At 42.7% G+C, this 24848-nt stretch overlaps 2 protein-coding genes across 2 annotated transcripts; both read right to left on the reverse strand.

Annotated features, from left to right (window-relative positions):
* Window positions 1-4085: 4085 nt before the first annotated feature.
* LOC134198366 (probable serine/threonine-protein kinase DDB_G0281745) lies at window positions 4086-24848 on the reverse strand. The gene is made up of 10 exons (XM_062667743.1): window positions 24565-24848; window positions 24405-24503; window positions 24131-24226; window positions 19191-19289; window positions 17453-17527; window positions 14597-14639; window positions 13019-13086; window positions 12499-12868; window positions 10233-10555; window positions 4086-4826 (listed from the first exon to the last, which is right to left on the reverse strand). The coding sequence occupies exons 1-10, from the start codon at window positions 24667-24669 to the stop codon at window positions 4359-4361; spliced, it is 1746 nt and encodes a 581-aa protein (XP_062523727.1). The 5' UTR covers window positions 24670-24848; the 3' UTR covers window positions 4086-4358.
* On the reverse strand, window positions 23051-23864 carry LOC134176217 (P2X purinoceptor 7-like). Its single transcript, XM_062642900.1, has 2 exons — window positions 23486-23864; window positions 23051-23421 (listed from the first exon to the last, which is right to left on the reverse strand). The coding sequence occupies exons 1-2, from the start codon at window positions 23839-23841 to the stop codon at window positions 23253-23255; spliced, it is 525 nt and encodes a 174-aa protein (XP_062498884.1). The 5' UTR covers window positions 23842-23864; the 3' UTR covers window positions 23051-23252.

The raw sequence follows: 24848 nt of genomic DNA on the forward strand, positions 1-24848 counted from the left end.
CTAATATATGCAACACAACTGCAACACAACTTCTATTACAGGATCGCTCTTCAGTAAATGAGAGAGAAACTGCCGTCCAGGCCGTAAACCATCTTTCTGAGATGAGATCATGACATGACTGATTTTGAGTACAATTGCCATTGCTCCATCAACATCACCATTGACTAGGAGGGTCTTCATTACTGATTCTAAATCTAGAAAAAATTTTGATTCGAGAGTTAATGGCATCTTTCCAGAACAATCTAGTGTGTTGATAGATGCATAGTTCCAATCTATTCAATAGTCTAATGTATTGTGAGATGCATCCCTTCAAAAATTGGCCTAGTGTGTTGTGAGATGCATCCCATCAAGACAATAATCAGTGTATTGTGAGATACATCCCTCCAATACCATAGTCTAGAGTATTGTGTGATGCATCCTTTCAATGCAATAGTCTAGTGTATTATGAGATGCATCCCTCCAATACAATAGTCTAATGTATTGTAAGCTGCATCCCTCCAATGCAATAGTTTATGTATTGTCAGATGCATCCCTCCAATACAATAGCCTAATGTATTATGAGATGCATCCCTCCAATACAATAGTCAGTGTATTGTGAGATACATCCCTCCAATACAATAGTCAGTGTATTGTGAGATGCATCCCTTCAATACAATAGTCTGGTGTATTGTGATACATCCCTCCAATACAACAGTCTAGTATATTGTATTGCCAATTTGGTGTGGTGTGGTGTGGCGTGGCGTGGCGTGGCGTGGCGTGGCGTGGCGTGGCGTGGCGTGGCGTGGCGTGGCGTGGCGTGGCGTGGCGTGGCGTGGCGTGGCGTGGCGTGGCGTGGCGTGGCGTGGCGTGGCGTGGCGTGGCGTGGCGTGGCGTGGCGTGGCGTGGCGTGGCGTGGCGTGGCGTGACGTGGCGTGGCGTGGTGTGTGTGTGTGTGTGTGTGTGTGTGTGTGTGTGTGTGTGTGTGTGTGTGTGTGTGTGTGTGTGTGTGTGTGTGTGTGCTTGCGTTATAGTTTGCATTGTACTTTGCATTGTAGTTCGCATTGTAGTTTGCATCGTAGTTTGTGTCATAGTTTGTTTGTAATGTGCCTTGTGCATTTGATGACAGTTCTAAAAATATATATTTACAAATGCATCTCTCCAATACAATAGTCTGGTGTGTTGAGAGATGTATGATCCATTCCAAGACAGTCTGTGAGAGATGTACCCCTTTATTCCAAGAACTATTGTGAGATGCATCCTTCTAATACAATGTCTACCTCATCTCATTCTTCCCATGTTTTTTATTGTATCCAGAAATGTGTTAATAAGATGACTATGTCCATGAGCTGAAAGGGTCTCTAGCAAGTCAGTATACAACATCACAGGCGGATATAGACGAGATGCATCCATTTCATCCAGCTCCTAAACAGCATGTCAATCAACCAATCAACAGCTACAAACAAAAACACAAATCTGTCAAATAACAAAACAAACAGAAAAACAATAAATGCTTTAAGTAGAAATAAACACACAAACGTAAAACACTGAACGTACTGACAATAACCAAAAAAACTACAAGCGGACAAAATCCTAATAGAAAGACAAACACAAAACAAATAGACAGACAGGCAAGCAGACGCACAGACAGACAGAGAGACGGACAGACAGACAGACAGACAGACAGACAGACAGAGAGAATTAGAAAGAGAGAAACAGACAGAAACAGACAAAAATACAGACAGACAGAAGGCAAACTGATAGACAAGCAAATAGACGGACAGAGTAGGGTTCTAGCCAGGATTGATATGTGCGTGCCCCGAAAGTCTGGTACGTAGGCGTGGCATGTAGGTGTTGTCTGCGCAAATTTTTGAAATGAAAATTTACGCTGGTTTGGGGATCATCCCTTTTGTAAACCGTTTCCTTTTGGTGTACTGACTGATACTCAGCCTCTACAAATCTCACTGAGTCAAACTGATAGTAGGCTACAGATTACATTCTTAACTTCATTACTAGGCAACAAATGCAATTTCGATACTATGCTAGTATAGGTGTGGTTTAGAAACTCATGATTGACAAGTCTCCACCTTCTCCATCATTATCGCTGTTGATAAACTTTCCACAGGTATCAACAGAGACACTATCTGTGCTTGCAGGGGCGTCGGAACCGATCGGTTTGGTCCGTCCCGGGACGGACCAATATTCAGAAAGTCAACTTTCGCCAGCTGCATAGTAGCAAAAATATTCCGGTTTAAGGTATAGGTCATTAAATAAATTTGGCAATAAATTATTTATCACTTTTTTATTCATTTGTCCCTTTCTTGACAAGAAGGACATGAAAACTTAAACACAATAAAAGAGAAGCCATCTTGACTCGATGTACAGACAATCTAGACCCACGTGGTAGTCACAGCTGCCGTTCGTCATGGCAGTTTGCAGTTCCCGTGAATCCGGCGTACTTTCGGCCAAGTTTCATCCTCCCAAGTCATTCAAGTGTCCTAATCGCATTTTTGGGTCGACGGGAAAGACACGATCCTTCAGAGTAGAGTGGTGTGAAGAGTAAGACTGGCTACACTACGACGTTCACATGGATGCTGCCTTCTGCATGCCACGTCTGCATGACAACTGATGACAGCTGATCATGAGAAAAGGCTTTTGGCGAGCACCAAGAGAGACGCTGCATTCACTATTAAAGGATTTTCTTACTGGAGGGATGGGACGGCGGCTTTCAAGAAACGTACTTAAGGATGAACAACAAGACATACTTAAGGAGCACCATGAAGCAGGCTAGGCTAAATCATGTTATGCTGTTGCATATGCACACAGAGAGACTTGATCGTTTAGACTTAGATATCATTGGCAACGAGTTTGTGAGTGGCAGCGAACACCGCCTCCGCATCTTTGGTAATTTTAAGACTGAGTAAGAGGTTATGCATGCGAAAGTAAGTTATGCATGTGACGATTTTGCTTTTAGTTGATAATGGAATTGGTGTCTTACAAGTATGGCCACGCCTATCTAGCGCACGTTAGCACTGACCAGTGTAATTTTGCTTCCGACGTCCCTGGCTTGTACAGTATGTTGAAGGCCTAGCGGTCATCTCTGAACGCGTAGAGGGCCGCTACCTTCGCCTTAGCTAGTCTCGCGTAGCCAGACCCCTTTCTGTCGCGCCCACAGAAATGGGGTCTGGTGAAGTGTCTTGCAGCCAGAAATCGGCTATCTAAAGACCGAATTTGGTTTCTTAAATGCTTCACTAAAGACCAGACTGGAATGCAAGTAGTGCAATCCTATGTCATTAGCTTTTCTTGTTTCGTAGAGAACAATCGAAGACTACTGTTAGACTCATTGCTGTTTGTGAAATCTGCATGTATACAGCAACAATGAATTAGACGAGGCCGCGGGAACGTTGACGTCGACAGGCTATAGGCTCCCGTCTCCTACGCAATCTGTCATGATCGACGTCGTACATAGCGTTTGTGCGCTTGTGTCACAACGGAGACTGAATGCGAACGTACTCGATGTAAAGCAATGCCCAAAACACGTGAGATGGTTACCCAAACACAGAAAGACAACTCATCTTGCTTCAATGACGTCAGCTCCAAGCCGTTCAATTCCAGGACCAGATATCGCTCACTCTGGACTGTTCGAGGTCGCTTTAGACGTCAAAACAGCAACAGCATCGAGTACGTTCGCATCCATTCAGTGCGTTCACATTCAGTCGACGTTGTGACACGACCGGACAACGGTATAGACGTACGACGTCGAGCCTGCAGACGTCAACATTGCCGCGGCCGCGTTTAATTAATTGTTGTTGTAGACATGAAGATTTCACAAACAGCGACGACTCGAGCTGTAGTCTTCGAGTTGTTCTCTACGAGACAAGAGAAGCTAATGAGATAGGATTGTACGGCTTGCATACCAGTCTGGTCTTTAGTGAAGAATTTAGAAAACCAAGTCCGGTCTTTAGATAGCCGATTTCTGGCTACGCGGCACACAGCGACATCAAAGCCTGTTCACCAGACCACATTTCGCCAGGATAGATAACGCGGTGAATAGGGTCTGGCTACGCGAGACTACTACTCCACACGTCTCTCTGGTTTAGAATCAATCAACAGTACGCAGCAGTTCTATTGGAATTGTTCACAATACAATGTGCAAATGCTAAAGCAATTGCTATGTCACGTGACAAAGTTATACACATACCTCAAAGTTCAAATTGTAAAACATATGCTAATAAGTTTGATGATGTCGGACCAATAAAATAACAAAATGGAAGAAAAAGCTAAAGATATTGCTATTGCTAGGTGAATACCTTGTAACAACATATAAATGGTGTCCAGTAACAAACACATGCTTCAATTAAATGTCAACGTCACCAAATAGACTAAACGAGAGTGACATCAGCTATTCCATCCATCTTTCCCTTTACCATTCGTTTAAGAGGACATGCTTTATACTCGTCTGTATCACGAATACGACTAATAATGTGACGGGCTTCTGTCGCTGTTGGTCGTGTGGCAGGATCGTCTCTCATCAGGTGTTTGCATAAAGCCCGAACATTTCTCTGACGGATGAGTAAGACTTGATCCATCCTTTTTTGACGATCTGGAGGAACAGCAGTGAAGAGCTCGCATAGGGTCACTCCCATACTGTACACGTCGGTTTTGCTGCTTTTTGGTAAAGTTGGAATATCAAATCTCTCCGGAGGTGTGTATTGTGGACTGAGCAGACCAACCGAAAGTGAAGCATCTTCAAAACGAGCAGCTCCTAGATCACCCAGTTTGGCTCTCATCGTTGCTGTAACCAGGATGTTCCTTGGACAGATGTCACCGTGCAGAATCTCCTTAGGTTGCTATGACATCAAAGCAAAAAGCAATGCCAGAAATCAATAAAAATCGACAATGATATATACTCATCTATACAGTGACAAGACCGTGTGCGTTTTCCTTAAGATCATATAGACATAATGTGTGTAATTCCATTTGCTACAGATTTTACTTGTGAATGATTTGAATCCTGGTTATTGACTGACTAAGTATTCTAATTGTCAGATTGCTGACCACCCTATTTATATTTCCAATAGCCTAACTGTCCGACTGAAAGTCTGCCATCCCGTCTGCATGCCTGACTGATTACTAGTCTGCCTGTCTTTGTTTCCGTAAAAAAACAGAGTCTCATTAATCTAAGCAACCAGGTATATAGTAGCGGGACGCACAATGCTTTCGCGCGAGCGCGTTGTCCAAGTTGCGTTGTGTTGAGTTCATTGACGGTTGTCACTTTACTGAATTATCCAATACATCTACTACATTTTGGCGACGAGGGCGGGATATAACAGGATGGCTGCGATGTTCGGAAAGATCGAACACTTCAAGGAAGATAAGGAATGACGCCTTTACTGCAACCCGCTTAACTTCCTCTTCCAAGTGAACGACATGAGCGACGCGGGGAAGAAGAAAGCAATTCTGCAAAGTGTGTGTAGACTGAAAAGCTATCAACTGATCTGCACGTTGTGTTCATCCAAGGGCGTCAACGCTGAAGAGAAAAATATCGTCATGCTGGTTGCCGAGTATCAAATCCCCAAGCCGTCAGTTATCCTTCAACGATATCGGTTAACATCAGAAGCAGACAACCTAGGGAATTAGTAGTAGAGTTTATGACGGCTTTGCGACGGCTAGCTGAGTACTGCGACTACAAGCAAGGTCTGCCAGAGATGCTGCGTGACAGGTTACTCTCGAATCCAAAAAGCGCTATTGTCAGAAAGCACACTCACATTGGAATCAGCGCTAACAAAGGTAAACTACGGTTGGTAAACGAAGAACGTCTACTTACTATAGAAATCATCCTAGTAAGTACGGGTTTTGAGATTTTGGCGCCAGCCACCCTTGAATAGATGTCACATTGCGCCATGCAGTTGCATCAGCGGCCAGCGTGAGATGAGTCAAGGAAGCCAAAAGCAAAGTGCTACAAATGTGGCGGATTTCACAAAGCTTTCAACTGTCTTTTCAAAAGAAGGCGGTGTGAGAAATGAGGCCACATTGAACGGGAGTATAGTGGATTGACGCAAAACTCAGAAAAAGCTTGTCAGGTAGATGAAGACGAGAAACCATCTGATCCAGAAACAAAAGCTACGGCCCATCAGCTATCAAAGAGTAGGAAGGAGGAACCCATTTGGCGCAAGACATAAAAAGAAAACCGTTATCGATGAAAGTAGATACAGGAGTATCGGTATCAATTGTAAGTGAGAGCACTTGCAATAAGCTGTGGAAGAGACGAGGTAGGACAGAGTTACGCCAAGTACGGGTACGGTTGCACACATACCCTGGAAGAGCACCGACGGTGTTAGGCAAACTGGATGTCCAAGTAGGATATGGAGAGCAAGTTGCGATCACTAATAGTGGTACGTGATCATGGACCCAAAGTTTTGGGAAGGCACTGGATGAAGACGCTTGCTTTACCGTGGCATGAGATAATAGCGAAAGAACACATCGAATCTATTGATACGAAGAGCAGGAGTGATTCTTGCAGGAGTTGCAACAGAGGCTGCCCTCAAGGTAAAAGAAGACTGTGTACCACGGTATTTCACACCGACATCAGTTATCTAAGCTTAGAGAGCCAAGGTAAAACAAGAACTAGAGCGGGTGAAGGAGAAAACACAACTGAGCCAGTGCGACTTGCAAATTGGGCAGCGCCAATTGTCTCCATCCTGAAAGCAGATGGATCAAATAGAGTTTGTGGTGACTATCGACTTACAATTAACTAAGCTGCAGAGTCACGGAAGCACCTTTTACCAAGGGTAGAGAACATCTTTGCCACGCTGGCAGGTAGACAAGCATTTACTAGAGCCGGGTTTACATTAAAGACGCAAAGCCTTACGTGTTTGCGTTAGCGTCTTTGCGTCTTGCGTTTCCTTGCACGTTTTCTGTTCACATTAAAACTGCGTTTACACTAGACGCGTGTGAGTTTTGCGTCTTCTGGTTAACGCGCTAGCCTTTTGTGACTTTCAACAACATAATTTAACGCACGCTAAAAAATTTTAAGAAGCTGTTTTGCTAATTGCAACCTCGATTTGGCGCTTGCGTTGTGCTTAAACGAAAAGAACGAGAGAATGGGTCGCTCCAGTTCCTGCCAAAAGGCTCCAGCAAGGAGCCTATCACAATTTGATAGAGAAAATGCATCTCCGCGATGTAAACATACAATGATAGAAATATACGCTCTCGCTTAGACGTTCTTCCATTAGAAATACGGGACTATCATAAACCCACAAGTCAGGTTGATATAAAGAAAACGCGAGACGCAAGATGCAAGAATGGAAAATGAGTGTATTTACTTGCGTCTCTTACGTGTCCGCGTTTTTTGTTCGGCGTTTTAATGTGAATAGACACCTAAGGACGTAAGAAAACGCAAATCAAGTAGGGAGCACGTAAGACCTCCTTACATCTTTAATGTAAACCCGGCTTAAGTTGGATTTTAAGTCATGCCTACCACAGGTAAAACTTGATGAGCAGTGCAAGCAATTCTAGTCATTACCACACAATCTGGGTTGTCTCAAAAACAACAGACTGCCTGCTGCACTAGCAGCTGCGTCAGCAACCTTCCAACAGATAATGGATTGCCTTTTGCAAGAGGTCCCCGAAACAGTAGTCTAACTGGATGACACCCTTATCACAGGGAGATCTCAGAAAGAACACCTATGGAACTTGGAAGCAGTCTTGAGTCGGCTGAGGAAAGCAGGAATGCGGTTAAAAAGGCACTAATGTTGGTTCCTACAGGAGGAGATCCACCATTTGTGACACATTTGTGAGTACATTTTGACTCCAACATATCACGAACAGGAGCGTGTGATGCTTCACAACAAAGCATAGAAGACGTGTTGTCACATAAGTATCAAGTTGGAATTGAAAGACAGATTGCCAAGTTCGTTGACCAAGACTGAACAAGGTTATGCTCAGATCGAATGAAAAGCATTTGCTGCCGTAGTGTTTGGGGTATAGCTGTTTCGGCAGCACGTGTATGTTTTTGGCCGAACATCTAAAATTCTTACAGATAATAAACCACTGCTCACATTACTAGGAGAGAATCGAGGAGTACCATCAATGTGCTCTGGGCGAGTGTAACGTTGGTCACTTATGCTGTCCTGTTACGAATACACAATGATATACAGACATGGGCGATAATAAGTCGGTTGAATAGTAACACTGATGGATTAAGTCGACTGCCCAGTACTGGGGAATCGAAGGAAGAGGAGAAACCTGTGGAGACCATACTGACGTTAGACACTGGAATCGGCGACAGCTAGACCGATCACCGGTAAGCAGATGCGGCGTGGAAGTGAGAGAAACCCAGTATTGTCGTAGGTGCGTCATTATACATTGACGGGGTGGCCAAAGGCAGTCGAAGATACTGCCATGTGCGGGTTTACTTCAATCGTCGACATGAACTAAGCGTGTCCGCAGGTTGTGTGTAATGGGGACATCGCGTAATTGTATTACCTCACACACGATCATCTGTGCAACAGAGCTACACGTGGCACACCCAAGAAAACCGAGAATGAGGGGGTTGGCCCCAAGTTATGTGTGGTAGCCGGGCATAAACAAAGAGTTGGTGAAAATGGTGAAATGCTGTCACGCGTGTCAGATAAACCGCAGTATGACGGCACTGGCGCCTTTACATCCATGTGCACAACAAGGGAAACCGTGGTCCGGCTTGCATATTGAGTTTGCAGGTCCGCTACTCATTCAGCCTTTTTTCATTGTAGTGGATGCTTCCTCCAAGTGGACGGAAGTTGACACTACGACAACTATAACTGCAGGGCCGGATCCAGAGGGGGAGGTTCAGGTGGTTACAACCCCCTCTTTTCCAATAGGCATGGTTCAATAATTTCATATAATTTCATTAGAAAAAAGAAACTTAGTAATGCTATAAATAACTGCTAACGGTGAACCCCCTCTTTCAAAATTCCTGGATCCGGCGCTGAACTGCATGAGCTACCATCAAAAAAGGTTGCAGCAAATATTTGCAACACATGGTATATACGAAATTGTGGTTTCAGATAATGGGGCCAAGTTGACGAGTGCAAAGTTTAGGCCATTTATGGACGGTAATAGTATTAAGTACATCCTTATTTCCTCTTACCATCCATCATCCAATGGCTTGGCCGAACGCGCTGTTGCCAAGTTTAAGGAAGAAATGAAACGGATGTACTACGAGTACGGGTGACTGGAAGGCAAAATCTATAGATTTCTGCTACGGTATCGTACAACACCACACGCTACAACTGGTCAATCGCCTGCGCTGCTATTATTAAAGCGGATGTCGCGGAGCAAGTTGGATTGGCTACGCCGTGACATGATGAGAAGTGTGAACCAGAAGCAAAAACAACAAAAGAAAGAACATGACAAAGGCAGTCGAGCTCGCACATTTTAGGCTGGACAATTAGAATGGGCGAAAACTTAGAGAACGGTCCAGTATAAAATAGGGCAACAGTGCAAGAGAAAATGGGACCGCTATCGAGCCGGGTGACACTGGCAGATGTTAGACTATGGCGACGACATCAAGACCTCACCATCCAAATGTTTGGATGCACCAATTAAAGCAATCTCAGATATTGAAACAAACGAAGAAATACCTCAGGTCCAGTTGGAAGATGAGCAAATAAAGAGCAGGTCGGAATTAATGAAAACACACCGGCCGAAGCGGCATCGGCAAGTCAATGCGAGGTAGGCAGAACGGTACCAGCACGTACGTAAGTCCGCATGTCAAGCGGAATCAGAAGAGCAGCGGATAGACTAAACTTAAGGCCATGGATTGATTGATAAAGCTTAGAGCACGTAACGCAGTCTTTCAATAGGTAAGATAGAAATTCAAGTGGAAAGGGGTATAGATGCTGGGTGCGCGAGGCTTTCGTGCGTGCGCGTTGTGAAAGTTGTGTTGAGTCTTTGGCGGTTGTCACCTTGCTGACTTATCCAATACAGTTACTACACCAGGCTACATAATAAATCTAAATGATTTGTGTTTCTCCGTGCCTGTCTCTGTGTCTGTCTGTTTGTGTGTGTTTGTAGTATATTCTAATAAATCGACACTAAAGCATTGTCTGTCTATATGGTCGCCTGCAAAACCTATTGGTCTGTTTCTCCATACTTTCTTTGGTGGTTATTTGGAAGCAACTTATCAGCTGAAGTCTCATCTGATATACTTTCATTATGATCACGAGTAAGATAATATAATGCTAAACCTCTTCTCATCAATTAACTGTTCTTACCATCGAGTGAATGTAATCCAGTCCACACAAAGAATCATGTGTCATGTCAACTTTTTCTCGTAAAGTGAGAGGTGCAACATCTCCTTGACATGCATCAATCACACCAGACATGGAGCCGCTATGTAATTCCATGATAATCCATGCCTTCTTATCTTCTAACTCCAGAGTGACACCACAAACAGTAGCAATGTTTGGATGATGTATCTTCCATGCTACAGATGCTTCTTGTTGCACAAGATGAATGTTGCGTTGAACAGCAGCCAAATGTTCATACAACAATTTGACAGCAACAGGACAACCACGCCAATATCCAACACAAACAACTAAATCACAAATACAGTTTACTATAGCTTCCACTAGAGAATATCCACGTGGGATATTGCTTTATTATCTACTAGCTCACCATCCCGTTCTCCGCACTGGAAGATTAGATATAAATATTGCTAATGGTAAATTTCTATTATTATCAGCGGTAGTTAGTAATTTATCGTTGTATGCATGAAGTTTATCTCATTCAATCCCGTTCTAGCAGTGTATCTCTGAAGAATTCTCAGAGTTATATCCCATTAATTGGCAGCCGCGAACAGAATTCTCATAAAGTAAATTAATTTAAACGTTGCATGGAAATTTTTGTCGTTCCATGAGTGTCCCGTTCTGACAATGTGTTATAGATATAATTTAAGTATAACTACCTCACACGCATTTTTAACCTGTTCTAAAAATGTAACCGAGTGTCAAGTTGATATGTTGTTGACATGCATTTTCTCCTCCAATTTTTACTCCATTCTGAAAAATGAGCAGATAGACAGAATTCTCATGAACAGTTTCGTTCAGAGGTATCTCCCGTTCAATTATATCTCGTTTATTTAAATCCCGTTCTGAGAAAATAACAGGGTTCGAGTATCTCAAAGTATATATGCCTTGCAAACAATGCTCAAAACTTCTGTTTTCTTGATGCTGATTTTCATTCCCCATTTACAGCCGCACTCATGTACACTGTCTACTAACCTTTTTAGTTCACCCGAGGTCTTCCCAATTAAAGCTAAGTCATCAGCATACATAGCAGCTTTAATGACACTAGTATCTTGAGTTTAGACTACGTAGTTCCTGTAGAGACGTCCTTCTTTCCTGTATTCAATTCTACTCTGCCAACTTTAGCTTTGTTTAGTGCTTCACGTACGATCTTGACCATGACGAGATTAAATAATACAGGATACAAGTACATATATCCCCTTCTTCGCATAATTCCGTACTATACATTATTGATTGGTAGGTGCAAGAGTATCCTGTTGTAGTAATTTACAGATAATTTCGTTCAGAGTTATATCCCGTTCAACTATATTCCGTTCTGAGAAATTCAAAGGCATCCTGTACATATCCGTCAACAAAATTTGGATGTCACGTGCAGGTCATTGTCACCCGTATATCGCTTGACACCGTAATGTGATGACTTCGAATCTTGTTCTCCTCGCGCTTTTCGGTAGAAATCGACACACTCCCCGTGTACCGCTGGGTGCAGGAAATGTACAGGTCGCGTTAGGTGCAGATACAATCAGAATCTGGAGAGAAACGAGCGCCGGCAGAGCGGCCGCAATCGTCAATCTCCGGAAGCGTTGAGACGGACGACGACATGGGTAGAGTCCACACAGGTCTATTTCGGGCGTGCGTTCGATTGAACCGAAAGGCGTAACGTTATCCTCGGCAAGAGATTTTACGCGGAGGTCGCCCCTCGAGAGGGGACCCCGTGCACCCTAAAAATTCCGGGCACGCCTTTACAGGTCGGCGTTCGCGAGCCAAATGCGGCAAATATGGGACCCTGGGCGACGGAGGTACGGTCATAGTCACATACAGACAGCCAACTCTCTTTTGTATGTATAGATCAGGGACGAGGCGTAACGTGACCTCTAGAAATAGGGAAACCTACAATGATACGAAACTTTACAATCCTACGGGAATTTTACTACCACGCCCACTTTTTGGCCACGTCCATGTTTATTGGCATCTGATACTGTAGAATCAGCCAGATCCAGACTGGAAAAGGGTGGTGTATATAATATATACAGCTTTGGTCCTCGCACGTATTGACTGTCCACAATTTGTATGAGCACACCTAACAAAAGATGGGGGCTATATCCCAGTATAGCCCATGCCACGCTACACCCCTGTATATATACACCCCTGTATAGATAACAATAAATAGTTCATCAATATTCAGTTAGTCAAAATAGATTAAAAAGATACTTGTGATAAACTGCAAGCATCTCACCTCCATAGGATCCACGTCCTAGTTCTGTGCCTGTCAACTGAATGTCAAGTGAAGGAATATTGAGAACTTCGGTTCTTGCTGCTTGCTCGTATCGGCCAATTGCGGTTTCAGCATCAGACAGCAGCTCATCCATGGTGGCTTTTTCTCTTTGCTCTTCGTTTAGTAGTCGCTGAAGATTTTCGTTTTCTAGTTGTAATCGTTGCAGCTCTTGTTGTAACTCTTCTTTCTCTCTTCGCTCTTCAGCAATTTCTCTATCTTTTGCTGAACTTTCATTTCTCAGTTGTTCTATTTGTTGTATCAGCTGCTCTACTAACTGTTCATCTCCTTTTCCAGGCACTTGTCTTGGAAGTTGTTGTGTAGGTGTAGTGGTCTGTGTAATACAACAGAAATTTTACAATAATGTGATGTAGATAGTAAACTATGCCCTATGGGCAGATACACTGTAAGAAATCTCAGAAAACTGACACACCCACGGAATAATGTGAGAATGAACTACTAAACACAAAAGTAATCAGCTGACCCTCATTGTTTGTGTCACTGGTTGAGAGACACAAACATTTGCTGCTGTTTCTCTAGATCTTGTACGACCTGCAAATATAGAAATGACCACTCAATTAAAATTTCTTTTGTTCTGTTTGTTGCTAAAGCTGATTAAATGTGATAATAATAATAAATACATATTTAATTAACAGCATAAGCGTAGCTAGAGGCAAAATCTGACTGAACCACTTTCTTAATATCAACTTAAAGACGAACGATTGGATTAGTTCCGTAACAAAACCACCTGACTTTCAAATGTCGTAAAATATTCACTTTGTTGATTTTCAAGATCTCTATAGACATTCCAAGGTACTAGGGAACTGCCTAGGCTCGAGTGTCCAGCCGGTCACCTCCCCCCGCGGCGGATAAAGACCGGCTGAAGACATTCACCACTAAAAGGACACCGCTGCCTCTCTATCCTCCAATCAGGATTTTACACGTTTGGCTAGTGTTAGTGCATGCACGTGTATTCACGATAACTGCTGATAGCAATGCCCGTCGCTATTGGCTCTCTACTGATGGCTTTGCAACTGAGTAGTCAATTGCTTTTACCGTCTGATATCACATTTCGTTAGCGTGTGAGCTACACCTGCATGTCGTCTTCTCCTTTGTCTTCCGTTTCGTACTTGGAGGAATAGGCAGCGCATGCAAAACAACTTCTAGTAGCTTAGGGTGTCGTACGTTGCATGCATTGAACGAGTAGACGATCTACAAAGCGTGGTATTTGCACTCAACGCAGGGCGACGTGCAGAGCTATGATTTGCGTACATTGCGGTCGACCTTTGGTTGGCTTCTGTGGTAAACTTTGAGTCTAGCGATCTTAGAACGAGAGACAGACAACGAGAAGAGCTGGAAAGAGTCGACCTGTTGTTTGTAGACTTGGATGGCACGTGTCGAGACTACACGCATTTGCGTCAGAACGAATCACATTAGCAAAGAGCCAATAGAGACGTGCATCCCTATCGAGGATGCACAAACATTGAACGGCACTCTGATTGGAGGATAGAGGGTCGGCAGTTTGTTTGAGTGGCGAATGTCTCCAGCCGGTCTTTCTCCGCCGCTGGGGAAATGACCGGCTGGACACTCGAGCCAAGGAACTGCCCAGCTCTGTTGCCTCATACCAAAGTTACACCACTGAACATTTGACATACATTTCTTGTATGGTACATCTATTTAGATCTCTAGAACCAAACCGCCTATATTACACTGCATACAACAGACATTAGATATATTCAGATACTTACATCTTGTATATAAGTATCTGCATATTCAAAATAAATATATGAATCTGGTGGATTGAGTCAGAAAATTTGTCTGTCGGATTCAAAGAATTGCATAGACGAGGAATATGATAGACTAGCTAGTACTGTACTCTGAATTGAAAACTCACTGCAACCTATGCTGCCACACACAAATTGCCTGCTAAATAAAAGGTTATTGTTCAAATTGACATCAACCAATCTTTCCTTTGAACAGGCAAAATGATTGCATTGCCAGATGTTTGTATTCTAAGGAATACAATATATGCTCTAAAATTATTGTTTACATTCTGACTTACTGCTGTCCGATAAAGGCAATGGACTTGAATTTTGTGATCTCACCTGCGAGCAAAATCATCTTAAGATACATGTAAATTAATATTATGAAATATATAAAACACAAGCATCTACACAGCCCACACACACACACACACACACACACACACACACACACACACACACACACACACACACTAAAAATCTAACATACGAGCTGCCAAATTCCTAATCACACTCCCAGCTAACAGCTGGGTTCTGTGCACTGCTCAAAAGAAACTAGCAATCTCCTGGGCACGTACTCACAGAAGCACAGACCTGTGGAGCCAACTGTGGTGTGAGCATCCGAAGTGTCATCTGACTGCAGTCACACACACAGACACAGTCATACACACACAACACACATGCACACACGCATCTATGCAAGTACGCACACATGACCACACACACACACACACACACACACACACACACACACACACACACACACACACACACACACACCCCAGATAACAGCTGGGTTCTGTGCACTACTAAAGAGAAACACTGAACATCAGCTAGCAACCTCCCGTAGTAAAGCCATATGCTCACAAAAGCAAAGGCCTGTGAAGCTAACTGTGGCGTGAGCATAGAAAGTGTCATCTGACGCAGTCACACACACACACACACACACACACACACACACACACACACACACACACACACACACACACACACACACACAACCACACACGCATGCACGTACAAACGCACGTACAAACGAATACACCTACATGCACACATACAAAAAAACAAACACAAACACACACACACACACACACACACACACACACACACACACAGAGAGAAACACACAGAGACAACCATAGAAGAAGAAAAAACAAGAGAGAGGATGAGAGAGACAGATAGACAAAAAGACAGACAGACACAAAGACAGACAGAGAGCCCGACAGACAGGAAGCCCGACAGACAGACAGATAGAATGTTCTGTAAGCAACTGCACAATTTTCTTGGTCTTCTTCTCGTCGAGTTTATTTTTGTTTCAAAGTCATGTCTAAGATTAAGAAATGTCCATTCCCTCCCTGTCGTTCGTCCCGTACTCTTCAGCGTGTCCTTCACCATATCTGTCAATGTCATGATTCTAGTCAAGGTCCGGGAGAATTCATTGTTCGCTTCAAACTCCAACAGTGCTCTGACTGTCGCAGATGTTTCTAAAATTAGGGCAACATAAATCTCAGTGTAGAAATCGCAGAGATTTTGAAGGCACAACTCAACGGTCAAGGTGGATGTCCATTCGACACCTTCCGGAAGTCATGTCGCGACCTCGCCTTCTCAGTCGGCGCCTGGTCTTTCCTCCAATTCATCTGTCTTGTCACTTTCTTAAGTCTCTGGCGTCTCTCTATCATCTAATAACCTCGGAATATCCCTTATGGACCATGAAACCAATTCTTGGAAGTCCATAAGAGATCTGCCAGTTGATGCAATCATAACGGCAACGCCTCCTCGTGTTGTGCAAACAATCAATCCAGCTGTGCGTTCATGTTTCTAGTCTTGTTGTTCGCTGGCGTTACAAAAAATTCAAGATGATCCTAGTAATGTGTCAGCTTGGAAGCTTTTGCTTTTGATTAGTCGCATGATTCTTACGCCTCTCGTCAGAGGATGGCGGCATGTCATCAAGAACATGAAGGAGGTGTATCAGAAAGTCCTATCGTGGGAGTGGGAGGAGCTTGTCTGTTTGGGCGACTCCCTTGCTGCAAAATCCACTAAAGGAAACAAAGAGGCCCGTCGTGCAGCTGCTTTACGGCTTGTGCGTTGTGCAGAGCTATCAAGAGCCTCGCGGTAAGAAACCAGAATATAAGTTCAAGTACGAACAACACAAACTGCCTGGGGGCTCAGTACTCAAAGTCGTTCCACTGGTTATGGAACATTTTGGATCATGGGAAGAAGAGGCAAGAAAATTTTTGCTGAAACTTGCAGCCTTCTTATCAGATGAAGCAGGAACACCTAACGTAGCGGGATTTTTAGACTTTGAAGAAAACGATTCTCTGTACAATTACAGAAGTGTAATTAATGTTAAAGTCATATCTAAGAAACTTAGCATGTTGTGTGGTGGGTCTGAGAGGCCTGACTCTCTCAGCACCCAAGTTTTTCCTAATTAGTCTTAGTTATATGTAAGTGTTTTAGTTTGCTGTAATGTTAGCTTTCAATGAACATTAGACTAGTTGTATTACTGTAGTTCTTTGAAGAATTGTATCATAGTTTGATGTAAGAAATAAATAACAGAGAGACAGAGAGACAGACAGACAGATAGACAGACAGGCAGACAGACAGACAGACAGACACAAAGACACAAAGACACAAAGACAAACAGACACAAAGACAGACAGACAGACAGACAGACAGACAGACAGACACAAAGACAAACAGACACAAAGACAGACAAACAGACACAAGGACAGACAGACAGACATAAAGACAAAAAAGCCCAATACGACGACAGACACACAGACAAAGAAATACAGACAGAGACAGACACACAGACAAAGAAATACAGACAGAGACAGACACACAGACAGACAGACAGACAGAGAGACTGACAGAGCGACAGACAGACAGACACACCACACACACACACACACACACACACACACACACACACACACACACACACACACACACACACACACACACACACACACACACACACAGAAACACACAGAAACACACACATGCGCAAATACACATGCGCACACACACACACACACACACACACACACACACACACACACACACACAAACACACCACACAGACACAGACACAAACACACACACACACACACACACACACACACACACACACACACACACACACAATTTACAGTAAAAGACTTTATTGCATCTGCAGCATCATTCTTCTTGTATCTCTCAGCTACTTGCAGTGCAGATCTTCCACTCTGTCAAATACACACAATATCCAAGTATGATTAACATCTTCTAATATTAATACATCAAAGTACATAATAATAAAATTACCTGTATAATACACCAGTTTATATTTATATGTTTCTTGTCACGTACTGCAATATACCGTAAAAGATGAAACGTTGTTGAGAGTTTATTTGCCTGTCTGCTAAATTTGACCGAAAAATGACATTATTGGATTGTATTTTCGTGGTTGTACCACACTGTTTGATAATAATTTTTGATATCGTATATGTGTGATATTCCCCACCCACTACATGCTGGGGTTTGTGGCCATCACATTTCCCTACTAATGGTCTCCAACTTCTGTATTGATGACAAACTGCTGTGTCAGTGCAAAGAACGTATCACTAATGCCTTGCCCTGCTTTATCTATAGCGTCACAACCTCATTCTAATGTTTAATAACCTTCCTGTTAGACTGGGTCTAGCCACAACAGACGGCAAGCAGGGGTTACCAATTTGTAGCCACATAATGATCTCGTGTGTGATTACGTCGGCATATCTCGGTGGCCAAAATAATAGCGAATTATATATTGGCGCTCGCTGAAAGATCAGCAAATCTGCCAAAATCAATTTTCCTCCAACTTTTCATCTTATACGGTAAATCACAGAAGATAAAGAAATTCCTATAAACTAGTAACTAAAGCTGTGTTTATAAGTATGACTTTCTTCCATTGAGATGAGGTTGCTAATACTGAGAAGCAGAAAAGTAAGACAGACAAACAAACAAACAGAATGACTACTAATGACTACCAGTAGCAGCAAGCAGGCAGAAAGACAAACAAGCACGCAAACCAACAAGCAGACAGGGAAACAGATGAGCAAGCATGTAACCAGGCAGTCCGACGTACAGATAGACAGACAGACGGACAGACAGACAGACGGTCTGAAAACAGACAGACAGGCATCCAAGCAGATGGGATAGCAAGCAGGTAAATGGCAGACAAGTAGAGACGCAGGCAACAGGCTGATGAGTGAGATTGTGTGCAGGTGGGTGAGCACACAAGCAAGGAAGTAGGTGGGTAGGCATGCAGATAGAATGATGGCAAGATGACTGACAAGCAGGCAAGATACTTTACTAGGATACAACATCTCTACATACTTTTAGAATACATAAGCATTTATTATCAAGAGCATCATAAATCAAGTTCAATTATTGCAATGCGTGAAGCAAGCAAACAGTCAGACATACAGACAACTGACAAATCAAAAAGGAACACAGAAATATAAGCTAACAAGCAGAAAGGAAGACAGACTGAAAACAGACAAACAGAAAGCGACAGACTTACAGACAGAAAAACAATAGAAACAGCAGAGCAGACTGAAACTTAGAAAATCAGAAAAACAGTCCAACCACACAAAATCAGTAACAAGAGACAGAGATAAACACATAAGAAATAGAAACTCATATGTACTGTAATATAATATAACATTAAATAATTCACTAATTCAACAAAAACAAAACAATTTTAGTTTAATTTCATAAATATTGTTCAAATATTGATTTATATAATCAACTGGATTGAGAGTCTAATTCCAATCAGAATTCATATTTATTGTCACACTCAAACATCACATTCACAATACAATGATTACAAATATTATCATTCACATTCACATCAACATGTCTTACGTTGTCTTTTATATTGACATCACATCCATTCTCTAACAGAATACGAACAACTTTGGAGTGATTGTTGTAAGCAGCATAATGCAATGCTGTCCATCCACACTACAATAACAAGATAATTATAATAAGAAACATAAACTCCATCATAACAAACACAATATCAATCTTATAATAAGAGAAAACAAATTTACATACAAACCAACTAAAACAAACATACACACAAACAGAACAAACATACTTAAGAAAACCAAATAACATGTAAGAAGAAAACAAACAAACTAAAACAAAAACAGAAAGCAAAAAATTAATTAATGGACAAAATGATAGACAGAGAGTAATCACAAACAAATCATGAGATAAACAAATATAAACTATCAAACACACAAACAGTTTCACAAACCGGCAAACAGAAAACCCAGCAAAGAAACAGAAAAAGAGTTAAAGAAATACACAAACAACTAGACAGAGAAACAACTGGCTAAAATACAAAAAAAACAGAAGGACAGATAGGCTGAGCAGCAGACGCACAAAATGACATGCAGACAGATTTTAGAGATACAAAAAGCAAATCGTCAAAAGTAAACAAATGAACATCTGACGAGGAGGGGAGGGGAGGGATTAAGGGGTAGGAGTAGAGGATAGAGGGGAGATGGAGAAAGTGGGAGAGGGAGAGGGGATGGAAGAAAAGGGAAGACGGGGAGAGGGAAAAAGCAAATCGTCAAAGTAAACAAATGAACATCTGACGAGGAAGGGAGGGTAGGGGTTAAGCGGTAGGGAGGGGTTAAGAGGTAGGGAGGGGTTAAGGGATAGGGGAGGAAGGGAGAGGAAAAGAGGGGAGAGGAAAAGAGGGGAGAGGAAAAGAGGGGAGAGGAAAAGAGGGGAGAGGGGAGAGGAAAAGAGGGGAGAGGGGAGAGGAAAAGAGGGGAGAGGGGAGAGGAAAAGAGGGGAGAGGGGAGAGTAAAAGAGGGGAGAGGAAAAGAGGGGAGAGAAGAGAGGGGGAGAGGGGAAGAGGGAGAGAATGGAAGAGGGGGAAGAGGGGGAAAAGGGATGGGGAGAAGGGAAGAGGAAGAGGGAAGAGGGAGAGAAGAGAAAAGGAGGAGGTGATAGGGAGAAGCAAGGGACAGGGGAAATGTAGAGAGGGACACAATCAGACCGACCGACCGACCGACAGACCGACAGACAGTCAGTCAGACACGCAAATGGGCAAGCACAAGCATGGAGGTAAATGATCAGGGGAATAGGGATGCAGACAGGTAGTGGATAGGCAAGCATGCAGATGGAAACACAGGTGGTTGGGTGCACTAGAAGGCAAGCAGACATACAAACAGACGGGCAGACAAACAGAAACAATATAACGTAAACAAACATACAGAAGGAAGACAGACAGAATGACAAAAATATAATGAGACAGACAAAACCCAACAGAAACAGAAAAGTAGGATGAACCTTAGACAAGTAAAACAATTTAGTTTAAATTAAATTAAACAATTAAAGATAAATAATAATGCTTTCTCCAATTTCTATTAATTAAATAATACTAAAATAATATTCAATATTAAAGGAGAACTCCCACGCTAATGCAAGTTAATGTTTAATCAAAGTACTAGTTGCCACAACTCCATTCGCATAACAACTTTTTGCCTAAGCCTGTCAGGAAGAGAGAAACAAGAAAGCAAAGTTGGGGGCGTGTCACGTGGGCGCCGCCATCTTGGATGATGACGTAGAAGTGTCTTACCTTCGCGCATGTGTACATTGCTGCGTAGGCAAATCTTGCGTAGGATGGTGTATTGCATTGCATACGGCTGTAATAATAAAGATAAGGACAGACAGCGTGGTGTGCGTTTCTATCGATTACCGCTTAAGAACAAACCATTGCTGAAAGAGTGGTTGTCCAAGCTTCGTCTGAAGGATCCGCCCTTATCACAGAACAGTCGTGTGTGTACGGAGCACTTCCACTCCGACTGCTTTGAGCGAGATTTACAAGCAGAGCTCTTAGGAACTAAACAAAGGGTGTGCCTGAAGCCCAACGCTGTTCCAACACTCTTCTCTTTCGTAAGCAGTACATCAACGAGGGTGACAGGCAAGCGACGACAGCATGTTCACGTAAAACAATCCACGCTTCTATAGTACAAACTAGGAAGTTAAGAATTTTATGTAATGTGCAGGCTGTTACTGATATACTAGAACAGTCATCATCTAAAGCAGCTAAAGAGGAATCTGACCAAGAATTTGAAGGATTGGAAGACCAGGAGATACCAGAGTCAAACACTCTACCACTAATGTGTGATGCATCAACGCAGTACGATCTGTCACACATTGTGAATCCAGAAGAACATTCATATTGTTTAACCTCCTCTCCCATTCCTTCAGCTGATAGGGCATTTTATCCCCCTTCATTCTTGGTAGCGGCTGACCCAGGGAGTCCTACTGCTTCCTCGGAGGGAGAGGTATCACGTGACATTTATACTGGTACAGACTACGATCCTTTCAATGATACAGCTGCTGCAGACACATCAGTAACATCAGTTCAGTTAGACGAAACAGAAAAATTGCCACCAGAAGCAGAACAAAAATACATTGTTTTCAGTAGCTGCCTCCATACCCTTCTTCGATTCTGTCCAACCTGCGGAGCAGTTGTTGAAAGCACATCAGAACACTCACAAGGAAGCATGTTGACTGTGACACTGCAGTGCTCCAATGGTCATTCCATTACTTGGAACTCACAGCCATTAGTCAAGGACATTCCAGCAGGCAACTTATTAGCAGCCAATGCAATCCTTCTCTGTGGTGGAAACTTTGCAAAATTTTCGCAATTTGCCGATGTTTTGAAACTGCAGTTCATGAGTGAGTCTACCTTCTATCGAATCCAAGATGCATACCTCATACCAGTCATAAATGACTTTTGGGAAAAACACCAGAAATCCATTCTTCAACAGTTCAAAGACACCCCCCTATGTCTCCTAGGAGACGGGCGCTGTGATAGTCCTGGCTATTCTGCCAAATATGGCACATACACTCACATTGAGCAGGAAACTGGACTAATACTTGACTTCCAACTTGTTCAAGTCAGTGAAGTTGCCAACTCTGTTGTCATGGAACGCGAAGGATTTGAACGTTCACTTCAAAAGCTGCAAACTGAAGGCTTGCACATCAAACAAATTGCAACTGACAGACATATCCAAATTGCAGCTACCATGAGAAAGAAATACCCCAACATAGACCATCAATTTGATGTTTGGCATGTGTCTAAAGGAATAGCAAAAAAGCTGACACAGAAGGGAAAATCTAAGAGATGCACTAAACTCCTGCCATGGATCCAATCCATCTCCAATCACCTGTGGTGGTCTTCTCAGTCTTGTGATGGAGACTCCCAAATACTTACTGAAAAGTGGACATCAGTTATCCACCACATAGTAAACGTCCACTCTTGGGAAGGTGCTAGCAAGTTTACAACATGTGAACACGAAGAGCTAACACGTGAGGAATGTGACGAAAAATCCTGGCTGAAGCCTGGCTCCAATGCTCATGAGGCCCTAAAAGAGGTTGTGTTAGACAAAAAGTTACTAAGAGACATACCAAAGCTCACCAAATTTTGTCACACAGGCATGCTAGAAGTGTTTCACTCACTTCTCACAAAGTACTGTCCTAAAAGGCAGCATTTTGGGTATAAGGGTATGATGACAAGAATACAGCTGGCTGCTCTGGACCATAATTACAACATTGATCGAGAACAAGCAACAACAAGTGAAGGAATCAAGAGGTATAAAGTTGTATTTCCTAAAGCTACCAAAGCCTGGGTAGCAAAGCCTATAGCTGAGACAAAATCGTATCAATACCTCCACGAAATTTCAACGTCTGTGCTGAAGAGAAGATCAATGGAGCACAATCCCATAAGGCACCACAAAGCTAAAGCTCCACCAGTGGACTTACCCATAAATATAGCTGGGCACGAACAGCCTCCCAAAGAAGAGATTATACGTAGAACTAGTACTAGATTCAATTAGAAGTATTAGTCCAGTTTCCAGTTGTTTGTGTCAACTACATATTCATTTGTTAGCTAATACATCACTGAGAATCATTAGCATCTCTAAAGCCAACATAGTGCCCACTCTCTTCTGGAAACGCTCTGCGTACGGCAGACACCACACACGATGGTATGACTATTCGTACACCTCTCCCCAACATCTCGTGAGCCCAGTGAGTAAATTGGCGGTAAGCCGCCAGTCTCAAAAGCCTACACAGAGAATTACCATGCACTAGCAGGTGAGAACGAACGTGATCGTTGCTTCAAATCATACCTGGCCGTAAGAGGTTCTGTAATGGAGCCTGGAGAGACGTTCATGACGCCTACCGCTGTGCGTAGAACTTCATAGTGCAAGCAGACAGTGTGAAAACTGTCATGCGCTGTCGCACATCTCACGCCATGAAGTCTCCAGCTCAGAGCATCGACTTCCTTGCAGCAGATGCATTCTGTAATGCTCGGCATGACGATACACAGACCACAAGTACACCAGTCGGTGTTTTCTAGTCGTTCCGTACGCGTATCAGGGACATGAAGTGTTTGGTCATCGTCGTCGCTACCGCCAGAATCACTTTCTGACATATCTCTAGCGTTTCGAACAGGTTCAAAGTTATACGGACGGATAGTTTCCATAGTTCTCTTCAGCCGCTGCGAGACATGCGCATAGGGTAAGACACTTCTACGTCATCATCCAAGATGGCGGCGCCCATGCGACACGCCCCCAACTTTGCCTTCTTGTTTCTCTCTTCCTGACAGGCCTAGGTAAAAACTTGTTGTGCCAATGAAGTTGTGGCAACTAGTACTTTGATTAAACATTAACTTGTATTAGCGTGGGAGTTCTCCTTTAATACATTTATTACTAGTACATAACCTCTCATACATCACATCAACACATACAACAACAACAAATACAAATACTCACCACATCCTTCAGATTACCATCAGCATCAGCTGATAATAACATAACAATTAGTGAATCAGAACCACCAGTTGCTGCATACATTAAAGCAGTGTAACCCTGTAATAACAATAATTGCGTTTTATTATTTGTATTTAATGTAATATCCGTCCTATCCCAAATCTCATTACATCATTGAAATACCATTCTATTCACTTATTCATATATATTTGAAAGATATTGCTATCACAACAGATAAATGTCTAAAATAATTCATTCATTCACTCTCAACACTTACAGTAGAATCAATTTTGTTTACATTCACTCCTTCCTGCAACAAAATTTTTACAATGGAATTGTAGCCTTTATCACAAGCTGTCCCAAGTACAGGAGTTGCCTACAATAAAGTGAGTTGTTATCAACAAACTATTAAACGAGTCACTCAGTCAATATCATACATAAACATCACTGCCACACGCATCAGGCGAAGCGCCTGACTTCAAAAGAGTTTCCACCTCATCGACTTTGTTGTCCTTCACTGCTAACGTTAGTCTCCTATCCATGTGTGGTGTGTCTCACTCATCCTAACATCAATTTCACTCACAAACGAGAAATCACTCAACACGACACTCTCACACAACAAACTTACACTTCATCACCATAAATATTACATGACTACTCAATTTAACTTATTAAGAAATGTTCTATTCCAACCGTTTACAGTGCAGTTCAAACTCGTGGA

Source organism: Corticium candelabrum, chromosome 2 (assembly GCF_963422355.1).
Source record: "Corticium candelabrum chromosome 2, ooCorCand1.1, whole genome shotgun sequence".
NCBI classification, from domain to species: domain Eukaryota; kingdom Metazoa; phylum Porifera; class Homoscleromorpha; order Homosclerophorida; family Plakinidae; genus Corticium; species Corticium candelabrum.